Source organism: Notothenia coriiceps, unplaced genomic scaffold (genome assembly GCF_000735185.1).
Source record: "Notothenia coriiceps isolate Sejong01 unplaced genomic scaffold, NC01 NC01_scaffold00004988, whole genome shotgun sequence".
Lineage (NCBI taxonomy): Eukaryota > Metazoa > Chordata > Actinopteri > Perciformes > Nototheniidae > Notothenia > Notothenia coriiceps.
This window is the reverse complement of record NW_011337689.1, coordinates 1-14,890: the sequence shown is the minus strand read 5'-3', so window position 1 is coordinate 14,890 and position 14,890 is coordinate 1. Positions and strand designations below refer to the sequence as shown.

Here is a 14,890-nt window from a genome sequence, read left to right as displayed (position 1 = left end):
GTGAGATGCTTAGGACAAACAATGCATTAATGACTGATACATATCAAGTACAAAAATACTTGCAAAATCCATTAGGATTATTTTCATATTTACATCTATAGACATTGCACATACATATATTCTCCTTTAGGCCTAGCACTATTGACCGGATGGGCTGCAATTTACAATTATTCAGGGAAGTGGCAAAGTCCCTGGATATATGCCATGTCACCCTGTACCGGTTCCATAAAAAGAGGCTGAGGTTGGAGAGTCAGGGATCACAAACACCCCCAAGAGTAGGCTACTGGACACCAAAGAAGGTGTTCTCAACAGAGCAGGAGATGCTTTTGAGAGACTATCTGCTGGAGGCAGCTGATTTATATTATGGTCTCAGCTCAAAGGAGGTAGGTCTACATAATTAAGGTAGAAGCACCTCTCAGAGAACAGTTTAATCCTTCACAGAGGATGATGCTGTGTGTGTTATCTGTTATCCTGTTCATTGTTTGTTGGAGGATTTGTGAAACCCCATTCAAATCTTGTTGCCATTTGACAGCTTTCCCTATTTGTTGTCATAGTGTGAAAAAAGGTAACGGTTATTAACATGTTACAACCGTCCCTGGCATGTGTTACAACTGTCCCTGTACACAAGGACAGTTGTAACAGTTGAGTTTTTTTTAAAAAAACATTTTCCAACCTGTACTTATTTCATAAAATCATCTTAAATACATTGTTTCAGTAGCTGACATATTGATAATGTATAATATAGCAAAATGGCTATCCTATTGTAAAAATCTTTTTACTTATTGGGGAAAAGCCCAAAAAGTGTTGCAACTGTCCCTGGTCTCCCCTACTAATACCACACTGTAAAGTACAAGTAAAAGGAATGCATCGAGAGTGGTTGCATGGTTGGTATGGTTGGTATGTATGTATGATATTGAAAATGTAATTAAAGTATTAAGAGTAAAAGAACACATTGCAGGAAAAATTCTAAAGATATTTCAAAAATATTCAAAAGCAAAAGCAGCAAATCTTGACATGGAGAAGCAGGAACTGTGAAATGTCTTTAAACAAAAAACGTCTAAACCAAAATCACTCACTGTCTATGGTAAATACATCCGTAAAAATAAATGTATAGTTAAAAGTATTTTAAAAATCATGTAAATCAAGATTTTATTTCTGCCTCATCCGTCACACAGTGTTTCATTCTGTGATACACCTTACAGAGAGATCCTGGATACTCCTTGAACATGTGAAGGAGGAGCTCAGTGATAATACCCCACATGGGAGAACTAACAATGATTAACTATGGCCTCTCTCAGTCAAACTTTGCACTGTGCTTACCCACAATTCCTGGAGTTGTTGGTTGTTCTTCACGTTGGGAGAAACACAACTCTGCAGGGCTGTGGTATTATCTGGTGAGTACAGCAATACATAGTACATAGAAAGTAGTATACTTGTCAAGATAGGGAACAAGGTCAAAAACTGACGTGTTGGTGAAGGATTTTAACTTTTTGTTTCAGCAGAGGACATGGCAACCAGTTCTCCCTCCCAAAGGATCGGAGTTGTAGGATACGGACATCTAGGTGTGAACTCCCCCTCTCAATGTCATACACCTTTATGAGTGGTTTGCTCAGTTATATTCATACCTTTCAATACTGTATCATGTGTGTTCTTCAGGGCAGTACCTGGTGGAGAGGATCCTTAAAGATGGAGCTCCTCTCGGTCTCACGCTGGCTTTTGTTTGGAACAGGAATTCTGACAAGCTCAAAGGCTTAGTTCCTGATGAACTCATACTCAGTGACCTATCATCCTTTGCAGACAGGTGCGAACACACACACAATGGATATGAAACCAAACACAGAACACCACTTTTAACATGTTTGTAATGATCTCTTTGCTCGCAGAAGAAATCCAACTAACACCCTATGACATGTTTTGAAAATACTTATTTAAAATGTGTGTTTTTCCAGGCGATGTGATGTGATTGTAGAGGTGTGCCATCCTCAGATAGTGAAGGATTTTGGGATTCAGTTCCTGGCTCAGTCCCATTTGTTGGTAAGATTGTTCTGTTTGTTTGGGAGATGTGATAGTTGCAAAATAATTTTCAGATTTACAGACCATTTTCAGAAGCTAATTTGACACACTTTCTCACACAAGTTTGAACAATGAATCACATCCTCTTTTGTACATGTATTTCTCCTTCTCTCAGGTGGGCTCTCCCTCTGCCCTCTCAGATCCTGATCTCAACCAGAAGCTGCGTCAGGCGGCTCAGCTGCATGGTAGGACACTTTACGTCCCTAGTGGTGCATTATGGGGGGGCCAGGACATCCAGAGGCTGAATGACAGTGGAGGCTTGAAGGTAACACAGGTGTGGAGTTTGTGGTGCAAGGAGATGTAGGCTTGTTCTGACCAAACAACTTGTTTTCAGGCTTTGTTCATAAGAATGTCCAAGCATCCATCCTGCTTCCGGCTGACAGGAGACGTCCTCTCTGATTGGACTGAGGGAGAGGGCAGGCGTGTCTTGTTCAGAGGCTCAGTGGCAGAGTTGTGCCCACTTGCTCCAAACAATGTAAACACCATGGCAGCAGCGGCAGTGGCAGCAGGGACACTCGGCTTTACTGGGGTTCAGGGAGAGATAGTGTCCGACACAGCGTACGTCTTTTCTACATTTACCTGATGCAGACTATTATATCTTGATGCTCTACTTGACTTGGTCATCCCTCTTCCTGCCCCCAGGTTAAGTGACTTCCATGTGGTGGAGGTGGAGGTGACTGGGCCAGCTGGTTTCTCAGTGCACACAGTGAGGAGGAACCCAGCCAAACTGGGAGCTGTAACCGGCAGCGCAACATACAACTCCTTCTGGAATAGTTTACTAGGTGAGTCCAACATGGTCTGATCCTTTACTTCAGTGGAAATACCAATCCAAAAACACAGTGACATGTTCTGTGATAGATATTGATAATAGTGATGAATTAATCCGTTACTTTACTGATGTACCTACAGTATATGAAGATGGACACGTTTTACTGATATACTTTTATATGTCGGTACATTAGTCCAGAGGTTCCAACCAGGAAAACCTGTTGACTCACATGTAAAACTTGTACATTTGGCTTTTCAAATAAATAGTATTTGACTTGACTCAACATAAAGAAAAGCAAGAAAAGAGCTGTTCAATGTAAAGAAAGAAGTTCTGCTACCAAAATTGCAAACATTTTCTCTTACAAAGAAATCAACTTCAAGCAACCAAACTACTTTTTGTAAGGGGTGACAAGCACAAAGTGTTTGATCTTCAACAAAATATTTCATAAATGTATGAGATCCAACAATTAACTACAGCTGTCTGCTAAATGAATCCGTTAAGTAAAAAGAACAATATTTCAGGGGTAGTTTAATGAAACCACTATGTCTCCTGTTTGAGTCTGGCCTGAGGCTTCTTAAAAAGAAAAATCTCCCACTCCTTCATTTCCTGAGGTTTTTCTCCTATATGTGATACAGAGGCATCTAATGCTGAATAACAAACCTTAGCAATGTACAGCAGTTCCCTCTGAAATACCGTATACAAGTATAAAGCTGCATTCAATCCAAAACAAGTACCTTAAAACTGTACTTGAGTAAATGTACTTTCTCTGAATACTGTTGAAAGCAATGCCATCAAATAACTTTAGGTCATAAGTACAGAAAATATCCTGTGTGTGTGTGTGCAAGTAATGTGAGTAGTGATCAATCCTATTTTTAACCCTTATGATGATTTGTTCTCTTACAGTTTGCAAGGGTCACGGTGGCCGAGTCTACTTGTGCTGAAGCAGAGGAGAGCTCGACATCCCCACAGCAAGAAGATCCAGATGAATCAGCGGAGTCACTGGATCAATATGTTACTGAGAATTCAAAACCCACAGACCCTTGTATATTTGTGGTCCAATAAACTGCATGCATACAAGAAAAGAAGAGCCAGAGATCTTTTGTAAAACACTAACAGGTATATGTTTATTTCAACTTTATTATTAGTTCATCTGGTGCAAGACTTTAACAAATGATAAAGCTCTTACGTTACGTACGGAGTGTGAGCGTACGCCTGGTAAAACCTTCTTCTTCTTCCATTGAAGACACAATTCTCAACATTGTTACTTTCTGTCCCTTTTTTCCTCCCCGTCTCATCTCTTTACCTTCACAAATAAATACTTGTCAAACCCCGGAGTAATCCACACAAGCTCACACAAACAGAGGAGTGTAAGGTTGTTCATCTGTGATTGTCACTGAAAGGCTATGATACAATATGGCGGGAAGAAAATTAAAACACACCATATCCTCAAAATGAGAAGAACATCTTTTGTTTTCTGACATTATTGGTTACTGTGTGTGTGTGTGTGTGTGTGTTGCATTTTATTTCCATTCCAAGGCATTTGAAAGATAGATGCTACACTGTGCTGTCCACTGAATCCTCACTGACACCGTCTTTACAAGAGAGATTCTTTAACCAGGAAAATAGCTTTGATTTTGTACAGATGATAATTTGGATGCAAGGAGGATTAGGATATTTTCCTCACTCTAAACCATTATTAAATCAAGTATAAAAAAACCCTACTTCGGCTCAAAAATAGTTATCCTTTCAATGTTTCTTGACCTACAGTATGTTATCCAGTGTTAGTACACTATAAAATCCAGCAATCCTGATTAGTTTCCTTGTTGAGCCGTCGTTTAGCCCTTTCTAGCTGCTGCACGTACTTCCACAACGCTAACCGATGGTTGCACTGCTGGTGTGACTGAAGCAATACCAAAAACATACCAAACGAACATATATTTGTCTAAAATCTCTGAGGTACAAACAGGTTGGGACAGTGATGCTATTTTTCACAACAAGTCGATATTGAATTCAACACTCGCATTCACACAATTGCACACATTTATGAAATACATGAGGACTTCAACGATTGCAACAAGGAGGTTTCACTAGTGAAGTTTTGCATGTATTTGTGTAAGCATGTATAAGTGTGTATGTATGAGTGTGTGTTTGTTTGAGTGTCTCAGTTTTCATCATCGTCACCATTGCCGTTTCCATTGGCCCCCAGGGGAGAGGTTTTGTTTTTGAACGGCAGGGCGTAGGGCTGGCGGATGTTCTTGCGGTCCTTTTCTGCCTCCACATCTTCGTCGTAGCGCTCCTCTTCATCGTTGTCCTCCACCTCGCTGTGGTGGGGGGAGGAGTGGCGGGACAGAGATGGAGACGGAGGCACAGAGGCGGGTCGCGGGTAACTGAAACCTGAGGTCTGAGGACGAGAACCAAAAGGCTTCAGAATCACAATCAGTGGGTGGAGTGGGAAGATTTCACCTTGAATTCATAAATCACATGACTTACGGAGGTGGGCTCAGTAGGTTCATACATGTAGGTGTCAGGGAACGCTTTAGCCAGGGCCATGTGACGGGCGGATATGTAATACTGGAGCAGGAAACAAGAAAATACATGAATTCATCTTGAAGTTATCACGCAGACAAAATGAGTCCTTGGGGTTTGTTTTCTCACCCTGCCGAGGTATTTCCAGTCCAGGAGTTCGCTCAGACGCTCGGTGCGGTTCCTCTGGATGATCCGCTGGCGTCTGCTCTGCTTGCAGAACTGAAACAGGAAGGACGTGAGCTGGTTACACGACTCGTCGACCCCCCGATACCGCCGGTCCAGGATGTAAATACCTGCAGAAAGAAACAGCATGATGTGGAAAAAGATGTGTTATCCCATGGTTTCTTTTAAAAAAAAGACACACTTTGAGTATGTAACAGATTGAATATAAGAAACGCACCATATGCTGAGGGGTCTGCTATGTGCTCCTCCATGAAACAGCCGAAGCCTGACAGGTTGGTGGAGATTGATGGGATTCCCATCACCGTGCACTCGGCTGAAGGTGACAGAAACAGTAATGCCCATATTAGCATGTTTATTGTTTACAAGTCTTATTTTATTGGAGATTTTAGACCAAATAATGATAACAGGCATTCAATATAATACAAAAATAACAACAATTAAACAACCTGTTATAAATACACGTCTGGACAATATTAAAACAAATTATCTGCTATGCTGTTATCTTGGATAAGGACATATACATCTCATTGGATAAGGAGATATATAGCTTTATAAACAAGGAAAAACAAATAAAGAAACACTTTAACCTTAATATAAAAAAAGTATTCCTTAAAAAAAATTGTTTACAGAATAAACTAAACACAACAATAAAAACGGTATGCCAAGAGTAGTAAAGCATTAGCCAATAGCCATTTACACTCACACCTATCACATAACTATATTTACCTTCACAAATTCTCACACCCCTAATGTTTGACTAAGACAAGGGAAGAAATTCAGATTAAGCCCCAATATGTGCTAAACCTGATTAAGATGTTAACATTATACAATAAGGCTACACCCATACATCCACATCGTCAGCATGCAGGAGGCGTACCTGGAGTGTAGCCCCAAGGCTCGTAGTAAGAGGGGAAGACGCCGAGGTGGCAGCCTCTTACAAACTCCTCATAATCCATAGGAAGAAGAGGAGAGGTGGACGAGAGGAATTCTGGATGGAAGATAATCTAAAGAAGACGTTCAGTATCAGGATTAACTAAAGCAACAACAGGATCAGTGTAGGGGGATGAAGCTTGAACCATGTGCACCCTGAAATGGTGACGTACACTTTTACCGCATCATTAGGGGTGTGTATATATGTGAACTTGCCTCAACCCAGGCTGAACCAAAAGCACGTTTTTGTGGCTCTTTAGGCCATTTAAGGACTTTTGACAGCTGATTTTACCTTGACACGGTCGACAGCGCTGTTGAAAAGGCCGATACGGCGCACACAGTTGAGGATGGGGTCGCTGCTGTCCTCCAGCATGTTATGAGTGCAGACTGGAGGCTGGCACTGTCTCTGAGTCGCGAAGATGGCCCGTTTCATTATAGTGAAGTCCTCTTTGTCAATGATCTTCTGCACATCGGGCAGCTGCCCACTGATAAAAACAGATTGTTTTAGACTTGGAGGAAATGTGTTAAATGGCTACAATAGCATATTTACAGTACAGCAGGTTGTTTCAACGATGTCTCCACAAAGCTTCTGGATTTTGTTTTGTTATTAGACTTTTTTTTTTATCAAGTGTATTTTTTCTAAATCTTTCCACACATTTCATTTGATGATGTTATAAGGCTCAACTTACACAAGGGGACAGCAAAGTGGAGCTTGCCCCAATGATGTTTGTGTTTTCAAGTAGAATGTTCTTGTAATAATTGCCTGCGGGTACACTCTGGCTGCACTTGGCCACAACATTCTCCAACTTTTTGTTTGGTCACACCTTATCACACTTAATCACAACAGCTGAGGTCGAAGCAGCCTTTAAATGAGACATTAAATGACAGCTTGCCTTCAGGCCGCACTCTGTCACGCCCAAGTTTGAATTGGGCATACAAAAGGTAATTTCTCATATTAAATGTGCCACGAAGGAGCCTGAAAGTAGTCAACTTACACTAGAAGTGATTCATAAAGTTTCTTTCCAAAACGTTCCTTCACAGTCTGAGCTGTATCCCTGTTAGGGATAAACAAAAAGGAGAATACATGTAATGAGACAACAAGAAGTCAATGAGTATAGCAATTCCAATACACACTTGACACAATATCAATCACTATGTTGAATATACTGTAAGAAGAAACCTCACCAGAGCTGTTTCCTGACTGCTTGGCCCTTCAGTGTCTCAACATTAAAGTTGTTTGTCCGAGCTGGCATGATGAAGAACGCAATGACTGTCACGTCACTGTGATTGACCTGCAACAGGAAGAACATACAGGACTATGAGGTAAAACTCTCACAACTAAGATTTGAACATTTCAAACACACGCATGTACGTAAACAGCTGAATACAATGACACACACACTTACCCTCAGCAGATAGTTGAGTCTGGCTAACGCTTCCAAGAAGATGTCGGCTCCTTTGTTGGAGAACTCATACCGTCCAGCAATGAAGAGGAACAAACACTTGTCCAGGTTGAAGTCAAGGTGCCTGATGGTCAAACACAAACCAAGATCTGTCACAAGAGGTGGATTATTACAATGTTTTCTTTATCCTAATTGCCTAAAAATAGCTATATTCTTTGGAGTTTGATCTTTCTCTTTCTTACACAATTATTTTGAAAAAGAGCATTTAACTAGCAGGCATTGCATTCCGTTGCTCAGTTTTAAATGTGCTGTTAATGTTGTCTGACCCGTAGAAATGTCCCCTGACGAACTCCTGGATCCGATGCTTGCTCTGAGCGTGAAGGTTTTGAAACTCGTGTACAGCTGAGAACTTCTTTACGTTGAGCCCGTTGGGAGTGATAATGTCTGTGTGCGATGGAAAAAATAAGGACATTAAACGCAAAACATAAATGCAGAGAAACCAGTCAGACTTAAGTTTGCTAATAATAATGATGAAACCTTAGGTAAGAAAGTAATGAGAAATACATCATATCCCCGTCCTGTACGACCTGTTTGTCAGACCATATTTCACACTTCAATTCACCTCCACCCACCTGGTTTCCTCATGAGCAGGTACTCTGCCTCGACGGCAGTGATCTGTGATACAGTGGTGAAGACATGTGCACAGTGAGCGGCCGACCGCTCCAAACAGTAGCGGTGGTAGATCTGTCTATCGCCGGCCTCCTTGTCCACGTTAAACTGAACGAGACACAAAAAGGAGAGAGAGTGCAATCAAGCAAACAATTGGTAGAGTATCTGTCTGATAATGCATGTTTTTCTGATTGTTATGATTTGGGGTTTGTAACAAAGGTATACACGGTTACACACGTACATCTGCAAGTTTGTTATAGAAGTCCACATTGCCAGCACACAGGTATCTTCCTAGCAGAGTGGCGTGGGTGGTGAAGATGGTGGCGACGGGCAGCTGTCTGTGTCGGCACAAAATCAGACCCAGACCTGCTAACCATTCATGGAAATGAGCAACGATGTGTGGAGGCTCCTCACTCTGGGCTGCATACTGCGATACAGGAGAAAACAGGGTTATTATGGACTATGCACATCTACACCAACATGCATTCACACTTATACCTCATGGTTGCTTCAAGTATGGAAGCCCTGAGAGGGAAAAAGGGGTTTGTTGTTGTGATGTTCATTTTTCACGAAAATATGCTAAAGCACACCACTACCCGATGTTTGAAAATAGACTAAAAACATCCATTCTTAAATTCTTTGTACACTCTCAATACAGTACTGTTAATGTGGGTTAGCAAGTAGAGTGCATGAAGAAAGTCAAACTCACCTAAAAGAAAACATTAATGCTTTTAGTGCTACAATTTCTAGTGTTGCACTTCAGTCTCTTGTGGCCAAAGTGAATATTACAAAAACACACAACAAAATATTTTTCAAAAATTTACAAATTAAGTAAATTAGGAGGATTATCCTGCCTTTTTTTTAAGTCATAAGCAACAAATTATATAGTATAGAAAACGATTTTGATCAGATTTTTTCCCCCTTGCCTCTCAGGGCTTCTTAAACCATTTCAAGCTTTTCAAGGACCAACAGATAACTTATCCTCTCTGCACATAAACACGCAGTATATTGCCTTTCATTTTTGACAAAGCTACAAAATGTTACATTCAATGTGCATAAACATTTTCTCGATTGACAGTTCTACTCCTGCTGACCTCTCCCAGAAGCCAGGCCGTCAGGAAGCCGAACAGCACAGCGTCGTTAGCCTCACGATCAAACCAAGGCACGCCGATGTCACAAAGCTCCCACAACTCGCTCTTCCAGGTGTCCAGAGACCAGGCAGAGAACGCCACATCGATCAGAACAACATAGGGACTGCCTTCAATAAGCCACCGCCCAAAGTACACCTGCAGGAATATGGAGAAACAGGGGAAATAGATAAATTAGTATTTAAAGTTTACGCCAAACACGAATACTACGCAATCTTAGGAAAACATATTCACATAAGTAACTTATTTCTTTGGTTACATGCATTAGTGAGCACCTACTTTTACGTTCACGTCATGTTTTTTCACTAACTGAATGGTTTAGTCCTTCTTTCTCTAATATAAAAGTGCTCTATTTGTAAGGCACTCGTTACACTAACACATCCAACCATCCCATTCATGATTAACCTTGATGATAATTTTCATGCTGAATAGCACTAAAAGTAGGGGAACTCCAAACTTGAAGTACGACTAAACTGAAATGCAGGTTATGATTTAATGTAGAAACACAGGACTTTAATATCTTTTATGAAACTAAGTGTCTGGTGCTGGTCTGTTGAGAGATTAAAGGTTGTGTGACTCAAGGTGAACCAGATAGGCTTTGTTGAAAACTCGGCACTATCTCTTTAAAAAGCACTACAAGCCTTCACCCATCATTCCACAGCACTCCCCGGGTTACACAGCACAAAGCTCTAAAAGACACACACACACACACACACACCCCCCCCACACACACACACACAGATAGTCTTCTATTTCTGGAGTGTGTGGAGTGAGGGCGAGAGAGAGAGACACCGATACAACCACTAACCTTTGCGAGGAAATGTCACTGGGTTAAGAGACGTGGTCAACGCCTGATCTTTATATATACAATCTATGGGTCTGAAGATGATCTCTAAAATGTTTGGTGTAATTCACATTCACATAATCCTACTATGGGTAGTAAGAATGACCTTGTCCTTCAGTGTGACGTACAGGTTTATTTCAGCAGCAGTGTTGTGTTTACGGTGCAGGTGTGGTAGTACCTTACACCCACTGGCGTTCATCTTGTCGATGGTTCTCTTCAGCACCGGGTTGGTGGGCTCGATCAGCTCCACCTGAGTGCGCACGTTGCTCTCCACATAGGGACCCACCAGGAAATAGTTCTCCCCCCATTCCTCTGCGGTCAGACGGGCTTTGGTCTGGATGACGGTGTAGATGCCTCCAACTTTACACATGAAGCAAACGAGCCACACGTACAAACACAAGTCCAGACAAAGATATCATGAGATTTAACCTTGTATAAAATACGAAGCATTAAAAATCTCTCTTACAGCGTGTGTTAATAAACAAGATTAGACCAGAAAATCTGACCACAAACATAATTATTTAAAAAGTGATTTGAGAAGTTTTTTATTTAGCTGCCGCCTTATCCAAGCAGCTGTCCCAGGGAGGAACTAGTAAAGTGTTTTGAGTGTATAAGAGTTTCATTTTCCATTCAGTTTTTATAAATGCAAACTGTTATTTGCATAAAAAGTGCAGCCATAAATACACACGAGCAAGGACCAACCACACAGACAGACTTGCCTTTGTTAGCGACCTCCCACGCAATTTCAAAAAGGACAGCGTCCTCCAAATCAAACTCCTCGTCCCAGTCCTCCAGTCCAGACAAGGACGTGACAGAGAGGCTGCGAGCCAGCGGCATGCTGGGTAAACACAAACACACTCGGATGAGATGGGACCACTTACATGATGGTCATTGATTTATTTAATTTACCAAGAGTCTGTAGATGTGTGAGCAATTAACGCTAAGAAACAAGCCTTTTACAATGAAATGTGATTTGTTTTTGTGCCCAAAGGATTACAGCTTTATAACTTTAACCTTGGGATACAAAAATGTTTAATTGCATGACTTTTGACCAATTGCCTGAGATGACAGTAACTGAGAGATTTTTTGAACACTGTAACCTTTTTGTAACTGACATTTCCTCACACCTGCAGATATGTCATCAGTCATTAACAGACTCCACATACTATTTCTCAACACTATTATGAAACACTGATGTGATGTAAACACCACTTTTCCCAATTATTTTACAATTTTCACAATCCTTCCTGGGGAAACCCTGACGATTTCAATTGTAGTCAAACATTTTTAAATATTGTTTCTTTTATTTAAAAAATAAATCACCCTTTGGAGTATCCTGAATGTTTCAATGTTTTTTTTTCTTTTTCTGCTCACTTTATCAGCTTTACCTTTGGCTGTTATTATAGGATCCTGTGCAAACACCCAACCCTGAAGTGGTTCACTGTGATAGGGATTATATGTAAATATGTTTTTTCAGGTCAAAAGGACTACTTCACTCAACTACTGACTTAAATAACACACACAACATGTATATTCATATATTGCAACAAAAGTTAAATGATCAGTCTCACTTTTAGCAGTGGAGACAATCAAAAGGCATAATAAGGAAAGGACTACGCTTCTGCTATAAAATATGACTTTTTTTTCAGTTCTGGTGCAATCTCCTGAACACATATCAGAGTGATATGTCAAAGGCTGAAGAAAGACACAACATCAGGTATAAACATGATCCAGTGATTGATGACATACTACTATGAAATGTTGAAATCATGTCAAGTTGACACATGTGGAAAAAACTCCCCAAAACTAACAGTTGTAGTTCGATTGTGTCACAGAGGAAATGCTCTTAATCCTGAAAACAGTACTATCTAAAAAGTGGTTTTAACACTGCTCACCAGAAATTCAATCAGTGAATCTAACCAATGAGCTGATCTCAAATGTCTGAGTGATTGTCCTGAACTAATATCAGACAAAAGGGAGTTCAGACTCGAGATTAGAGTTTATTTTAGGCTAACAGTATGTCACTGATTGTCCAACATGATACAGGCCGGGACACCAATCGAAATAAAAAGTGCCATCAAATCAATGACAAACATATTGCCAAATAAACTTTTCACCATTTGTATGTATCTGTGTCATCAGATCACATCTTCAATATCCACTGCAGACATGTTTATTTTACTCTTTCTCCAACATCTAGACTCTATATGCAAATACATCTGAACTTCAACAGCACACACAATATAATGCACAGTGACGCTGGGATATCCAAGTGAAGTAATGAAGTGCAAAACACGTTTTTCTAAAGAGAGGGACTTTAAACGAGGCTGCCCATGAGATCAGTTGTATAGTTTAGTCTGATATGGATGGAGACAAACAGATAAACAAACCAATGTCCTTAAACCGAGAGTAAATACCACAGTGTAAAAGCTGAACTGTTGCTCATTGCATTTCAATGTAGGGTCTCTTTGTATGGGAACCTTTACATAGTGCATGGGAAGCCACATTTTATGGATGCTTTATAATGAATCACTGACACTCATATGAACATGCATTCACTATAATTATCGTCCTCATGCCCTTGTCAAAGTCATATTTTGATTTGAACTGCTCAGTGGGCCTACAGGTCTTGGGAAAGGAAAATATTCAATTCAGGCTTTGTCCAAAAATCGTCCCAATGGAGGACACACTGCTTCGGGCGATGACTGAATACTAGCAGGTGAAACAACATCACTATCGACCCGACATCAGACCTTCCGGCTGAATATGCATGCTGCTGTGTATATTTCTCACGAGCTGAGGAGCGGACGTGACAAAATGCATCTCCTGGAGCAGCGGACCCGCGCAAAAGGACAGCGTCCGTGCGCGCCGCCGTCTGTTTTAGGAAGTATTCAGTAATTGAGAATAAAAACACGGATGTCTGCTCACCCTTCAGTTTTGTCCTAACTTCACGAAGATGATGAACACTTGAGCAGCTGTCGCAGTCAGTCCAAAAACATTAAAACCATCGGACAGTGAGAAAAAAGGGGGCGGTGGCTCTAGTTAAATGCCAGCGATCCACATTGGTTTGGTGCGTTTGCTGTCAGATTGAGGGACAGTTGCAGGAAGAAGGTTTTGGTTGGTGAATGCGCAAGATCAGCTGTGACATTATTCATGAGCTGCACTCCTATTGGCCTCAGTATCCTCTTTATCTCCGCCTCTGCACACGACGACACGGAAACTGGGCGTCGTCCTCAGCTGAAAGACGCCATTGGCTGAGCAGAGGTTAAAGGGGGATGCCGTGGTTGGTGTGAATTATCTTTCATCAATACAAAAGGGGGAGTCATGGGAAACCAGGAGGGAGTAAGTTATTTATAATGTCTTCTAAGGGTCATAGGAGCATAGTTGTGAGAATACAACGTGACTAGTGACATTAAGTCACCCAACCCCTCTACATATCTCTGTGATATCCTGCTCTAACCCTTTACACAGGCTGCCACCTGTCTGTCTCACACAGGGGTTCCTAAAGTGGGGGTCGTCTGCCGTGTCTCGCCTTAATGAGTGAGACACACCGGAGTTGAGGATCTGTGGTTTGTATGTCGATGTATGGGAAACACTGTGTTATTTGTATATTACTATCAGGGCCGTCCCTCCCTACAGGCCTATCACGCAGGCTGCATGGGGCCTCACTTTGCGCAGGGGGCCTCGGCCTATGATCTCGGCTTGTGCGCAGTTATTCTCAGCGCAGTTCTCCACCCCCCCGCCCCCCCCCGGCTGACACGCGAGAGTGACAGTGAGAGGAGACAAGGGGAGCACGTCTGTAACCCGACACCGTTGCAATGAATCGACATCTGACCAATCACGGTTTTGATACCACTATTGCAGGTGAAGAGATGTGCGACAAAAAGACAGTATCAGTCCGGCCGGCGCAAGCAAGAGGAAAAAAAAAAAAACATGAAGAAACTAGAGCCTCACTCGAAGGTGGGTTATTGTATAAGTCAAGTGTGAAACTTTTGCCAATTGCCATATTAAAACATCAGCTGCAATTCACGACATGAAGAAGGCAGTCTCTGCATAGCATATACCATTAGCCTATATGCCATATAGGCTAATGGAGATGCAGTTATTTCGAGCATTCTTTATATAGGCTATCATTCATTCAAGCATTTTATGCCTTTTATCTGCTGTACAGAAGGAAGAGTGATACACTGGAGCATTTTCCCTCTTTTATTCATTTTTATGTCAATTTGCACATTTCATGGTGATGCTCAGCCTCTCCCCTTAACTCATAACAGTCATCATCATCTCAACCACAACACAGACAAATACCGATAGAAATGTGTGTGTAGTTGTTGATACATTGCTG

General features: G+C 41.4%; 2 protein-coding genes across 3 annotated transcripts; one reads left to right on the top strand and one right to left on the bottom strand.

Annotated features, from left to right (window-relative positions):
* Window positions 1-1,338: 1,338 nt before the first annotated feature.
* On the top strand, window positions 1,339-4,270 carry aspdh (aspartate dehydrogenase domain containing). Of its 2 annotated transcripts, none has more exons than XM_010767983.1 (8): window positions 1,339-1,394; window positions 1,503-1,562; window positions 1,657-1,801; window positions 1,950-2,034; window positions 2,189-2,338; window positions 2,408-2,631; window positions 2,716-2,855; window positions 3,746-4,270. In XM_010767983.1, the coding sequence occupies exons 2-8, from the start codon at window positions 1,508-1,510 to the stop codon at window positions 3,781-3,783; spliced, it is 837 nt and encodes a 278-aa protein (XP_010766285.1). In that variant the 5' UTR covers window positions 1,339-1,394; window positions 1,503-1,507; the 3' UTR covers window positions 3,784-4,270. The 2 variants fall into 2 exon arrangements, with proteins under 2 accessions (XP_010766285.1, XP_010766284.1); XM_010767982.1 differs by having other exon boundaries at window positions 1,348-1,394; window positions 1,500-1,562.
* gys1 (glycogen synthase 1 (muscle)) lies at window positions 3,940-13,579 on the bottom strand. Its single transcript, XM_010767984.1, has 16 exons — window positions 13,474-13,579; window positions 11,265-11,383; window positions 10,724-10,905; window positions 9,648-9,839; window positions 8,795-8,980; window positions 8,517-8,661; window positions 8,211-8,328; window positions 7,888-8,008; window positions 7,667-7,773; window positions 7,477-7,536; window positions 6,774-6,966; window positions 6,429-6,555; window positions 5,769-5,864; window positions 5,498-5,661; window positions 5,333-5,413; window positions 3,940-5,243 (listed from the first exon to the last, which is right to left on the bottom strand). The coding sequence occupies exons 2-16, from the start codon at window positions 11,380-11,382 to the stop codon at window positions 5,004-5,006; spliced, it is 2,130 nt and encodes a 709-aa protein (XP_010766286.1). The 5' UTR covers window position 11,383; window positions 13,474-13,579; the 3' UTR covers window positions 3,940-5,003.
* Window positions 13,580-14,890: the final 1,311 nt, after the last annotated feature.

Coding starts and splice junctions, on each gene's coding strand:
- aspdh (XM_010767983.1), top strand. CDS start 1,508: ATGGCAACCAGTTCTCCCTCCCAAAGGATCGGAGTTGTAGGATACGGA. Junction 1,802..1,949: donor CTATCATCCTTTGCAGACAG/GTGCGAACACAC, acceptor GTGTTTTTCCAG/GCGATGTGATGTGATTGTAG. Junction 2,035..2,188: donor TGGCTCAGTCCCATTTGTTG/GTAAGATTGTTC, acceptor TCCTTCTCTCAG/GTGGGCTCTCCCTCTGCCCT.
- gys1 (XM_010767984.1), bottom strand. CDS start 11,382: ATGCCGCTGGCTCGCAGCCTCTCTGTCACGTCCTTGTCTGGACTGGAG. Junction 5,865..6,428: donor GCCTTGGGGCTACACTCCAG/GTACGCCTCCTG, acceptor TGTCACCTTCAG/CCGAGTGCACGGTGATGGGA. Junction 5,414..5,497: donor ACTGGAAATACCTCGGCAGG/GTGAGAAAACAA, acceptor TTCCTGCTCCAG/TATTACATATCCGCCCGTCA.